The following is an 11,909-nucleotide window of genomic DNA, read 5'->3' on the forward strand; positions in this document are numbered from 1 at the left end:
GTCCGACAAGTTTGTCTGCAGTTTCAACTCTACTAGTTGAGACCGGATGCCATGCTTTCCTTTGACTATAGTCTGTTGCCACTTCTTTAAAAAGAAATCTTATGTCTTGCCTATGTAAGGAGCCAGGGTCATACACTTCTTGGAAAAGTGGCTTTCTTTCTTTTCTTTTCTTTTCTTTTACTTATAGGCTTCCTTTCCCCCAATAAGGAGACCTAAGGTGGCTCACAATATTAAAAAGAATAGAATTAAAAACATACTAACTTAAATATTTTTTAAAAAACCAATTAAGCTGTGTGCTAATTAAAATACAATCAAACCATTAAAAGCAAGAAAACATTAAAAACTGTTTTTACCCTAAGAAGGCATTTAGAGATTCAATCATGATTGTTAAAAACCTGTGTAAAAAAATAGGTCTTCAGCTGTTGGCAGAAAGATAGGAAGGAAGGGGCCAGCAGGTGAATGAAGTCAGTCTAAGTGAGAGAGTCAAATCAAAGATACTTTCTAATCAAAATAATTCATTAAAGTACCAATCAAAGAGAAGTACATAAATAGCTGCTATTAAAATAAAATGTGATCTCCAGTGTGTAGGCAATGCTCCTATCAACTGCCACACCTCCTTCCATGCCAGACCCAGGAAGCCATGCCCTCTACTCCTTGCCCACATTTTACCATTCCATGAATTCACCCTCCTCAGCCAGCATCAGGCATTAGGAAAATAAAAGAATATAGAAAATGACGGACAGAAACAATAGTCCCTAGCACTACTTTGACCTTGCCAATCACATCTCACAAAAGAGAGTTGGTCATTCATCTGACATTCACACATACATACAAACTCAGTCTTAAGTGTAATCAAGATACAGCATAGCTATCTTTAAAAAAAAGGTCTCTCTCTCTCTCTCTCTCTCTCTCTCTCTCTCTCTCTCTGTGTGTGTATTCAAGAATTCATCCAGTCTATAAATCAATGCAGCACCCTCCCTTTGTCATTCCCAGATGCAGAATGCCTGCTTTACTGGGTTGGAGTATTCCCCAGGGGCACAGTAATTAGATTGGCCAGAAGATATTTCCACTCGGTGCTCACCAGAGTGCTACTCCTGTCCTCTGAAGATGCTGGCTACATAGACTGGCGAAATGTTAGGAAGAACAATCTTCAGAACATGACCAAAGAGACCGAAAAACCCACAACAACCATATTTCCACTTTCTTGGAGGTTTCAGTTTGCAATTACTTCCTGCTTTTGAGCTTCCTCCTTTTCCTATAGCAAGTGGCATCAAAGCCCCCCTCTCCCCCCACAACAAAGTTTGAGACTTCTAATCCATCAAATGTTTGAGCAAACGTGAGTGATTTGTAGGGGCAAACCATGGCGACTGGAAGCTTCTTGAACCACCCTGCATCTGAACAGGAATGCAGAAGTATCCCTAATCTTCCCCATTTGTACCCTTTTTTCTGAAGTTGATGCACATCCCCTAGATCAAACCATTCAATCCTGTGTGCTCCATATTTGTGAAACCCTTTGTTCAGATCAGGGGTGGGCAACCCGTGGCTCCAGGTTTGACATTTTAGGGCAACCACTTCCACCAGACCTAACCAGCAGGGCCAATGGTGAGAGATTAGGAAAACTGCTGCCTAACAACAGCTGATTGGCCACAAGTTGCCTATTCCAGCCCTAAATGGTCCCAATGTTCTCATAGATCATTGATCCACAAGGAAGTTATGTTCTGTTGGCTCTAGAACCTGATGCAAAAATAGAGTGGCCCAAGATATTTCAGGCACTTGCCATCTCTGTTATAGTGCATAGAGAGAAAATTTTCTCCTGAAAATGTTGATACCTTGATCTCTTTCTTCTGTCTCAGGAGGTGCACATATAACTAGGGTACACGCATTTGGAAACCATCCTCGTAGGACACCTCTTGTAGCCAGAGTGGTGGTTCTCTGCATAGATACACCCAGGAACAATGGTGAAAGTACTAGAAGTAGGAGCATTGTTTGAGTCTGGAGAAAAGATAAGAGCACAAACAAACCTCTGCTAGGCAGGTTGTCAGACTAGGGAGATTTCTCCTGCACATATGTTGCTTGTTGAAAAATCCCACTTATATCCCATCTTTTTTTGGCAAGTCCTGACTTTATGAACAGAAATAGTGGGATTGTGACATAGACCCAGAACAAACATGAACATTGGGATATCAGGATAGTGGTTTAAGTCACCTAGAAAGAGAAGTGGTGGCAAGCATGCCTAGATCAAATTTGTCAGTTTCACTTTTCTTCATGTCAGAATTTTTCAAAACTCAAATTCTTTCTATTGATCTTTATAAGACAATTACGAGGAAATTTCGAAGTACAGGAAAGAAACTTAAACCGAAAAAAGTTGTCACTCATGCCTGGCATGTATTGTTGCTTTAATCAGTGGCGATGGCAATATTTTGTGTTTTAAATTGTTCTTCAGTGGTTTGCACTAAGCTATAGTTTCGAATGCAGCCTGCATAAGAGTGAACACAAGGAGAAGAGAAAAACATGCTGTCCAGCAAGAAACTAAGATTATGTAGCATAAAGAATGCATTCAATTATTTTCCCTGTGAGGTCTTAGAGTACATAGGTATGCTTCCTGCAATGTGAGTGAATGGGGGATATTGAGTCCCATAGCAAAATGTACATATTCTATACCTCTTCCAAACAATCAATTGATCAGGGAAATGCCACCACTCTCCCAGGGCTGATTTGCAATCCTATGAAGTTTTACAGGAATGTAATGCCCACTGAATACAGTTAGACCTACTAAATATGCATGACAGTATACACAGGATTATGCACTAGGAGAGTGATGAAAGAGCACATAAAAACAAGAAATCCCCACTCATGTTTCCATAGTACACAGAATTGCCTTCTGTCTTCTTTTCTACATCAATCATTATGACAGGCATTCTGATTACTCAAAAAAGCTACTCTTGATTTGAAAGAATTTTGGTTCCATAGAAATCACAATCATTCCACATATCATATTCATTCATTCATCCATTTTATTCCTCTTTATTTCTTTCTCCAAATAAAGAAATATATATATTATTTATACCTGTTAAGATTCTTCCCAAATGTCCAAATGTCTGTTCATTTGCTTCGTGGTTTCCACTGTTTCACATGAGTCGTTTTTTAAAAAATCATTCAGGTCTCCATATATAGACTGGATTATGTGACAGGATTTTATAGTTATTTACTGATTTTAACAAGAAAAATTGTGGGTCATGATCATGAAGCTATCTTCCTATTAGCAAATCGGTTGCTTTCCAGTAAGGTTGCCCAACGAGGTTTTGGTGTCCGGGTTCCTGCCTTGTTCACAGATGATAAAATAACAATGTGTGTTCAAAACACAAAGAAACTATTGTCCAGTAGTGGGAAAATATAAGCAAAGAGCAATCAACCTTTTCATTTCCTAGTGAAAGCAAACAGTTCATTACCTATTATTAACTCTTTGTAGAAACAGAGTTTCTCTGTACTTTTTGGATTGAGTAGGAACTCACAGAGGATTGATATGCAGTCACCAATGATATTGTGATGTTCTAGTATAATGTGCAGTTTGGCTGTACATGTCCTGGATTTGATGGAAGATTTCGGGAAAGTTCAACAGAAGGTTCAGTGTGTACATCTGTAAAAGTTGTTTTCAGTTTTGAATTCTAGCAGAGCTGAGCACTTCATAGTTCCATCCTATGTTTGTTTACTTGGATGAAACTCCTACTGAGTTTAATGGGCCTTGTTCCTTTGTGAGTATGGTTGGGATCACAGCCTTACAATGTAGTTTCACACACATCCCCTCAGAAGTCAATCACCTTATCTTACTTCAGGGAAGACTGTGTGGTGTAGTGGAGAAACTGTCAGACTAATACTGAGGAAACCTAGATTCAAACCCCTCGTTGGCCATGGAAACTCACTGGGAGTGGCTCTACTGGAACATCTCACATGCCTCAAAAACGTATTAGGGTTGCCATAGACGGGATGTCACTTGATGGCAAATAACAACAATATGCAACTAAGTATTTCAGAAACCGGTTCATATGTTACTGATGGTGTAACCTTGAAATAAAAATGTATGCGCTATGTATTGTCAAATCACATGTCCATGACTTTAGTGATACAGAGGATTAGTTGAGCATAAGATGTGTAGTCCTCCGAGAGAGATGGAGTGGTGACTTTCTACAACATTAGAGTCTGGGATAGGAATATTAGGCCATGAATCAAGTTTGGTTTCGACATCAGATTTCTCTGTATCGGTATCAAAAAAGACTGGAGGCTGCTCCGAGGATGGAGAAAGGATCCTCAGGGACGATACCAATGGATGATCAAAAGATTTCTCAGAATATAGAGGGTGACATTTATCTCTCTCTTTGTTTGATCTCTGCAAAGTTGATCAACAAGTAAGGCCTGACAGGAGTCAGTTTGGTGAGCCTTACCTAAACAGAGGAGGCACTGAGAATGCCCATCAAATAAAGTGATTTTGTTCAGGCAATACTCGCACTGACTGAAAAACCCTGTAGAGGCCATAAAACAGCTGAGGGCCTAGGCAGGAAAAAGGGCAGGAAAAGAGAGTCGTCTCTCTCTGCCTCTTTCTCTCTTCTCCAACCCCCCTTTTTTCTCACAAAAAGAAGGAAAAATGAAGGGGAAAATGGAGGAAAGTTCTGAGGGATTTTAACTATTTTTATTTCTTTATTTCTTTCAGAAACAAACAGAGCTCTGTAATCGAGATACTGCTGCAGTGGTGACAAAAAAGGAACTGAGGCATGCTGTGCTTTGTGGGCGGGGCCAAGCCCAATGGGAGGGAGGTCCTAATAGACAAGTGTAAAAGCTCTAGAAGTTTCTAAGGTTCTCTGTGCAGGTGATTGTAATATGGTTTTCGAGGTATATGCATCTTTTTTCTACACTAACCCTTAACTCTTGGCACTTTTGCAAACTGGAAGATGTTAACGTTTTTATCATAGAAAGTCAACAATTGTTGTACCTTCTCTTTCTGACCTCCTCTAAAATATTTGAACATTCACTGTAAAGTAAGACTGTAATCCTTTCTCTTGATTATATTTACTCAAAGTGTCAGCAATTATTGCCTGTGTAATTTCCCTTTGCTTCCTTTAAAAGTTGTCAGCGCTCACAATAGAACACGGAAATCCACATGAGGAAACAGTTGCCAAGTTGACTGCTGTTAATTGTTCCCAAGCATTCAATATTACTATTTATTAGGACCATTTATATTCCTATTGTACATACAAGAGCCCTGTGAGGTCAGTTAGACTGGGAGGCAGTGACTGGCCCAGGTTACCCACTGCATTTCCTGGCACAATGGATGCTATAACCTGCATCTCCCAATTTCTGCTCCAACAGTCTTAACTATTACACTGTCTTGGTTCTCAAGACACAGTCTTTTCCAACTCCGATTGAAAAGAAACATGCTTCTTGTCTTTGGCAGTGCACATACAGATTGCTCTTGGAACTATATTTAACTTTACCCCAACATATTAAATGCACTAACTTAAAATTGAAATTACTTCATATATTATGTTACTGATGGTGGAACCTTGGGACAAAAATGTGTGTGCTATGTGCTGTTAAGTCACACCTCACTGTTAAAGGTTTTCAAGGTACATGAGGTATTTAAGAAGTGGTTTTACCATGGCCAACCTCCTGTGAATACTCACAGCCAAGCATGGTTTTGGATCCAGGTCCTAGAGGTCCTATACTCACTGGCTCCTATGTTCCAGGAAAAAAAAAACATATTTTCTTTGTGGTCTTTCTGAACCCACACTACTGGCCTCTCCTGTACCTGTGCAGAATGTTTGGGAAACCTCTACAGCTGAGTCTACTGGGTATGCCACTTGTTTGGAATTGCATCAGAGTTGGTAGGGAGGTCAACCACATGGTTTCTGATCACATACAGTGTAGGTAAAAGCACATGGAAGTTTTGGGGAGGGGGGGGCAAGGGAAAAGCATTTCAGGCACCAAGGTTGTATCTAATAGGATTTCTGACCCACTTACTTCCAAATAGTTCCGGAGACGAGGGATGTACAAGAATGCAAAATCAGATGTCCCAGTTTCAGAATTTAGGAACTGCATAAGTTACAAGTTTTCTGTTAAAGTTCACAACCTTGGAAACTTAGACATCTACTTAAGAATTCATAAAATTAACATTATGGCCTAAATCAAGTTGTTAGTGCCAGCTAACGACTGGTTAGGGAGTAGCCCGGGTAAGTGGGGATCGTTAGCCTTGGAAGGCAGCCCATCTAGGAGAAGGAAAACTCTGATTTCAAACCTCCACTGCCTTGTGGGTATATCCACTGATGGAAAAGGCTTCAGGAGTTAACCTCAAGGCAAAATCCGGAGCCAGAGTCCTGGAGGCAGTTGGTGCCATTCTGACAACTCCTGTGATGTCGCTGGAACCAGTTGTATTGGCTCTTGCCTTTCCATTGGACTATTTCAGTGACGTGGAGAGGGGGGATCTGATGCTTGGGTAACAGCCTATCCTCCATATTATTTTACCCAGGCTTTGTGCTCTGGAGAGCATACACCTGCATTGTATACAGTGTTGCAATAACATGGGAAGTAGCAGTTACCGGTTATATGTCTTTGCTCGATTGGTATAGAACATGACGCCAGAGGCTATTTCTGACGGTGAGAGAGGTCATTGCACCTCACTAGGTAGCTTCTTGTTGTTAAGTTGTGTCCGACTCTTTGTAATTCCATTGACCAGAGCACGCCTGTCTTCCATTGCCTCCCGGAATTGGGTCAAATTCATGTTGGGTCAAATTCAGTGACACTGTCCAACCATCTCGTCCTCTGTTGTCCCCTTCTCCTCTTGCCTTCACACTTTCCCAACATCAGGGTCTTTTCCAGGGAGTCCTCTCATCAGAAGGTCAAAGTATTGGAGCCTCATTTTCAGGCTCTGTCCTTCCAGTGAGCACTAGGTAGCTACCGCCTGCCTTAAGCTGGGCAGTCCCCAGCCAGTAAGGTGCTACCTCACCACAATCTGTTAACCTCATGGGTTGTGTGGGTTTTAGGGTGAAAGCTGACAAGCAGATTGCTAACCCTGCACCATGCAACAATCATAAGAAAACTTCTGCCCTAAAATTGGGCACCTGGAATTTTCGGACATTGACCCCTAGCTTTTCTGACAACCTGCAGGAATTATACGATGTGTGCAAGACAGCTGTCATTGACATGGAACTGAGTAGGCTGCAGATGGACATTGTTGCCCTGCAAAAGATGAGATTGCCAGACATGGGATCAGTCAAAGAAAAACAATTCTTATTCTTCTGACAGAGAAAACCATTGAATGAGACCAGGGAATATGGTGCTAGCTTTGCGATCAGAAATACTCTGCTGAGATCCATTGTTCCACCTACTGTGGGGTGAAAAAATACTTCCTCTGCAGCTCCACTCATCAGCGGGACCAGTCACCCTCATTAGTGCATATGCACCAACACTGTCATCCGCAACAGAAAAAGACAAATTCTACAATGATCTGGCAGCTACTACCAGAAGTTATTTAATCTCTTTAGATTGAGAGCAAAGACCAACGTCCACCTGAAATGGATATGGGACTTCCTCTTCACCGATGATGCGGCTGTTATTGCCTATTCTGCTGAAGACCTCCAACAACTCATGAATCATTTTAGCAAGGCCTACAAAGACTTTGGATTAACAGTCAGCCTGAAGAAAACACAAGTCATTGCCCAGGCATGGACTCACTCCCCTCTATTACCATTTCCACACAAGAATTGGAGGTTGTTCATGACTTTGTGTACCTTGGCCCGACGATCCCTGACACTCTCTCCCTAGATGTCAAGCTGAATAAACACATTGGCAAAGCAGCTACCATGTTCTCTAGACTCACAAAAAGAGTATGGCTTAATAAGAAGCTGATGGCATATACCAAGATCCAGATCTAGAGAGCCTGTGTCCTGAGTACATTCCTGTACTGAAGTGAGTCCTGGACCCTTTGTGCATGGAAAGAGAGGAAGCTGAACACGTTCTATATGCGTTGCCTCTGACACATTTTTGGTATCACCTGGCAGGACAAAGTTCCAATAGAGTAGTCCTAGAACAGGCTAGAATATTTAGCATGTATACATTATCGAAACAGCGACATCTACATTGGCTCATGCATGTCATGAGAATGGCTGATGGTTGGATTCCAAAAGATCTCCTGTATGGAGAATTAGTTCAGAGAAATTGCCCCAGAGGGAGACCACAGCTGTGATACAAGGATATCTGCAAGCAGGATCTGAAGGCCTTAGGATTGGACCTCAACAGATGGGAAACCTTGACATCTGAGCATTCAACCTGGAGACAGATGGCGTATCATGGCCTCTCGGATTTTGAAGAGACACTTGTCCAGCAGGCCGAGGCAAAGAGGCAGTCATGAAATCAGCAAAATCAGGGAGCTGTACAGGGGACAGATTGTATTTGTCTTCAGTGTGGAAGGAATTGTCAGTTTTGAATTGGCCTCCTCAGCCACACTAGACGCTGTTCAAAGTCCTCTGTTCAGAGCACGTTACCATCGTCTCTTGAGACTGAAGGATGGCTAATCTAAATCTAAGTGCCAGCTATAGGAGACCTGCTGAATGAATGGTGAGCCAATATTTCTGAATCCCATTGATTCAGTGCCACTATTCTAGATGAGGTTACCAACTGAATTCAGCCACAGCTTCTTCCTGGATTGTGTTTGCACTCATATATTTGGAATATACTTATAAAAAGAAAATTGAAGGACTAAATGCAGCAAACTAAAACAGGATTAAACATTGACATATGATGAGTACATAAGCTAAGTAAATATTATACAATTAAATGATTAAAGGTGGATATATGGTTTCTTCTGTCAGGAAGAATTTATTATAATAGGCCAAAATCATCAAATGCATACATGGCAGAACTGCAAAATGCTGAATAGAAAACTATCCTAATAGGGAATTGGTTATAGTTTGAGTAAAGGCTGTAAATGTTATGTACTGGCTGGAATGGAATTTCATATAGAAAACCAAATTATGTATTGGCTGTGGTTCAGCAATCAAGAAGTTGAACCAAGTTTTAGGTTTCTGCTGGCATTTTTTAAAAATTAAAACCTTAACAATGATTTGTTGGGGCATTGTTTGTTCTTCTCTACTGTTGGTTTTCACAGAAGAAGTGCCCTTGAACCTGGAATTTGCAGTCCTGGAAATAGCCAGTGGCAAGAAAACTGGTAGATTGAGGATGACTGAAGATAGGCCCCATAAGATCAGCCAGTTTTCTCCCTGTTATAGATTAACATAGAACCATAGACTCACTAGAACCATAAAGTTGGAAGGGGCCCATAAGGCCATCAAGTCCAACCCTCTGCTCCATGCAGGAATATAAATCAAAATGTTCTCATTCATGTTCTCCTGAATTAATAGTTTAACTCATCTCTTTAGAGGTCAGCTTGATTGATGAACTATGTAAATGTTAGTGGCTAGAGATGGGCACAACTCACATTGTGCTGTGTTGTTACAGGTCATCAGTGTGGTACCACAGGAACTGTGTGTTCCTTTCCCCCACCTGCATCCCCACCCGGCTCCCCCACTCACCAGCTGGTGCATGTGATTCATCTCCTGCTCTTCACAGAACCATCCAGTTGCAGCAGGATCATGGACTTCCCTTCTCCGTCTCCTCCAGTAACTGTCCACTCAGATGATGAGGCGAGGCAGAGATTCCTGCAGCACTGCTCCTTCTGCAACTGAACATTCATGTGAAGAGCAGGAGATGAGCAGTGCACGCTGGCTGGTGAGTGGGGAAAATTGGCTGGGATGGGGTGGGGGAAGGCAATGACTTAACGATGCTGCTGCTGCACAAAGCAAGTCATGCCCATCTCCAGTGACATCCTATTTTATCCTAATGGCCAATCCTAAAAATGTTTTCAAAGAAATAGGACCCACTGAGTTTGATGAGACAAATCATGATCTATGCACAAGATTTCAGAGAAGGGATTATTACATTCTTTATACTGGAAAAAATGTAATCAAGAAGTGAGAATGAGCCAGAGCCCAGGGACCAAGAGGAGAGTCTCCTCTGCTGATCTTAATCACAAAAAAAGGTGCCTATAGGGAGATACGGTCCTTCAGGTAGCCTTGGACCCAAGCTGTATAGGGCTTTATAGGTAATGACCAGCACTTGGAATTGGGCCCGGAAATGGACTGGTAGCCAGTGCAGTTTTTGTAACAGGTGCGTTATATGCTCCCTGTAGCTGGCTCCAGTCAGTAGTCTGGCTGCAGAATTTTGCTCCAGCTGATGTTTCCAAACTGTCTTCAAAGGCAGCCCCACATAGAGCACATTACAGTAATCCATACAGGATGTAACTAAGGCATGTGTCACTGTAGCCAGATCCAACATCTCAAGGAACTGATGCAAATGCACCCCTGGCCACTGCGGAGACCTGGATATCCAAGCTTAGGGATGAATCCAGGAGTACACCCAAGCTGTGGACCTGGGTTTTCAGGGAAAGTGTATCCCCATCCAGCACAGGTAGTATTCCTATTCCCTTATCTGCCTTCTGAATAATCAGGAGCATCTCTGTCTTGTATGGATTAAGTTTGAGTTTGTTTGTCTTCATCCAGCCCATTACTGATGCCAAGCACTGGTTTAGAGTCAAGACAGCTTCCCTGGAATTAGGTGGAAAGGAGAGATAGAATTGGGTGTCATCCGCATACTGGTGATACCAAACATCAAAATTCTGAACAACCTCTTCCAGCAGTTTCATATAAATGTTAAAAAACATGGGTGACAAAGCAGAACCCTGAGGAATGCCACAGGCCAGTGGCTAAGGCACTGAGCAGGAGTCACCCAGCACCACCTTCTGAGTTCTCCCCTCCAGAAAGGACTGGAGCCACTGTAAAACACTGCCTCTGAGTCCCATCCTAGAGAGACAGCCCAGGAGGATACCATGGTCAATGGTATCAAAAGCTGCTGAGAGGTCCAGCAGAACCAACAGGGACACACTCTGCATGTCCATTTCCCAGCGTAGGTGATCCAACAAGGCAGCCAAAGCTGTCTCTGTCCCATAGCCAGCCCTGAAACCAGATTGAAATGGCTCTAGATAATCCGCTTCCTCCAGGAATCCCTGGAGCTGAGAAACGACCACATGTTCCAGTACCTTGCCCAGGAATGGGATGTTTCAGACTGGCCGGTAGTTATCCAAATACACTGGGATTCAGGGAGGGCTTCTTCAGTAGCAGTCTACCGTAGCACCATTGAGAGTGTCCTAACTTATGGCATTCTGGCATGGTTTGGGAGTAGCTCTGTAGCGGACAAAAAAGCTCTACAGAGAACCATTAAAATTGCCCAGAATATCATCGGGCTCCAGCTACCAACCCTGGATGACATCTTCACATCCCGCTGTCTGAGGAAGTCACACAGCATCCTGAGAGACTCTTCCCATCCTGCTTATAACTTTTTTGAACTGTTACCGTCTGGCAGAAGATATAGAACAATTAAGACTCGGACCACACGTTTTCTAAATAGTTTTTATCCTAGAGCTATAATTGCAATTAATAATGAGCTTAAAGACCACCAGTAGTGAATAATTAGTTGGACTGTGTTACTTGGCCTGAGGTGTACATGTTTGTATTTTTAGTGGGGGACTTCTAGTGGGTGGGGAGTGTTTGGGGAATGTTATGTGTGTGCATGTGTCTGGTCTCTGGGTGTCTGTGAATTTCGTTGTATGGTATACTGTGTATATACTTACATACAATGACAATAAATTATATTATTATTATTATTATTATTATTATTATTATTATTATTATTATTATTATTATTATTATTATTATTATTATTATTATTATTATTATTATTATTATTATTATTACTGCCTCTTTTAAGCAAGCAGGGATCCTACCCTGCTGCAAGGAGGCTTTTACCAC

The 11,909-nt window shown here is 41.9% G+C and overlaps 1 protein-coding gene across 4 annotated transcripts in view; it reads right to left on the bottom strand.

The window, feature by feature from the left end:
• Positions 1 to 11,164, bottom strand: part of LOC110083686 (pulmonary surfactant-associated protein D) — a 39,064-nt gene extending 27,900 nt beyond the window's left edge. For 2 of the 4 annotated variants that reach the window (XM_078391023.1, XM_020802303.3), the window contains exons 1-2: positions 3,068 to 11,164; positions 1,830 to 1,992 (exon numbers count right to left, since the gene is read on the bottom strand). In XM_078391023.1, coding sequence (XP_078247149.1) covers positions 1,830 to 1,983 — 154 coding nt within the window. In that variant the 5' untranslated portion in view covers positions 1,984 to 1,992; positions 3,068 to 11,164. Of the gene's footprint in view, positions 1 to 353; positions 508 to 1,829; positions 1,993 to 3,067 lie in introns of those variants that run through there. The other 2 variants (XM_078391024.1, XM_078391025.1) reach the window with 2 other exon arrangements.
• Positions 11,165 to 11,909: the final 745 nt, after the last annotated feature.

The sequence above is a fragment of the Pogona vitticeps genome, chromosome 3 (assembly GCF_051106095.1).
Source record: "Pogona vitticeps strain Pit_001003342236 chromosome 3, PviZW2.1, whole genome shotgun sequence".
Lineage (NCBI taxonomy): Eukaryota > Metazoa > Chordata > Lepidosauria > Squamata > Agamidae > Pogona > Pogona vitticeps.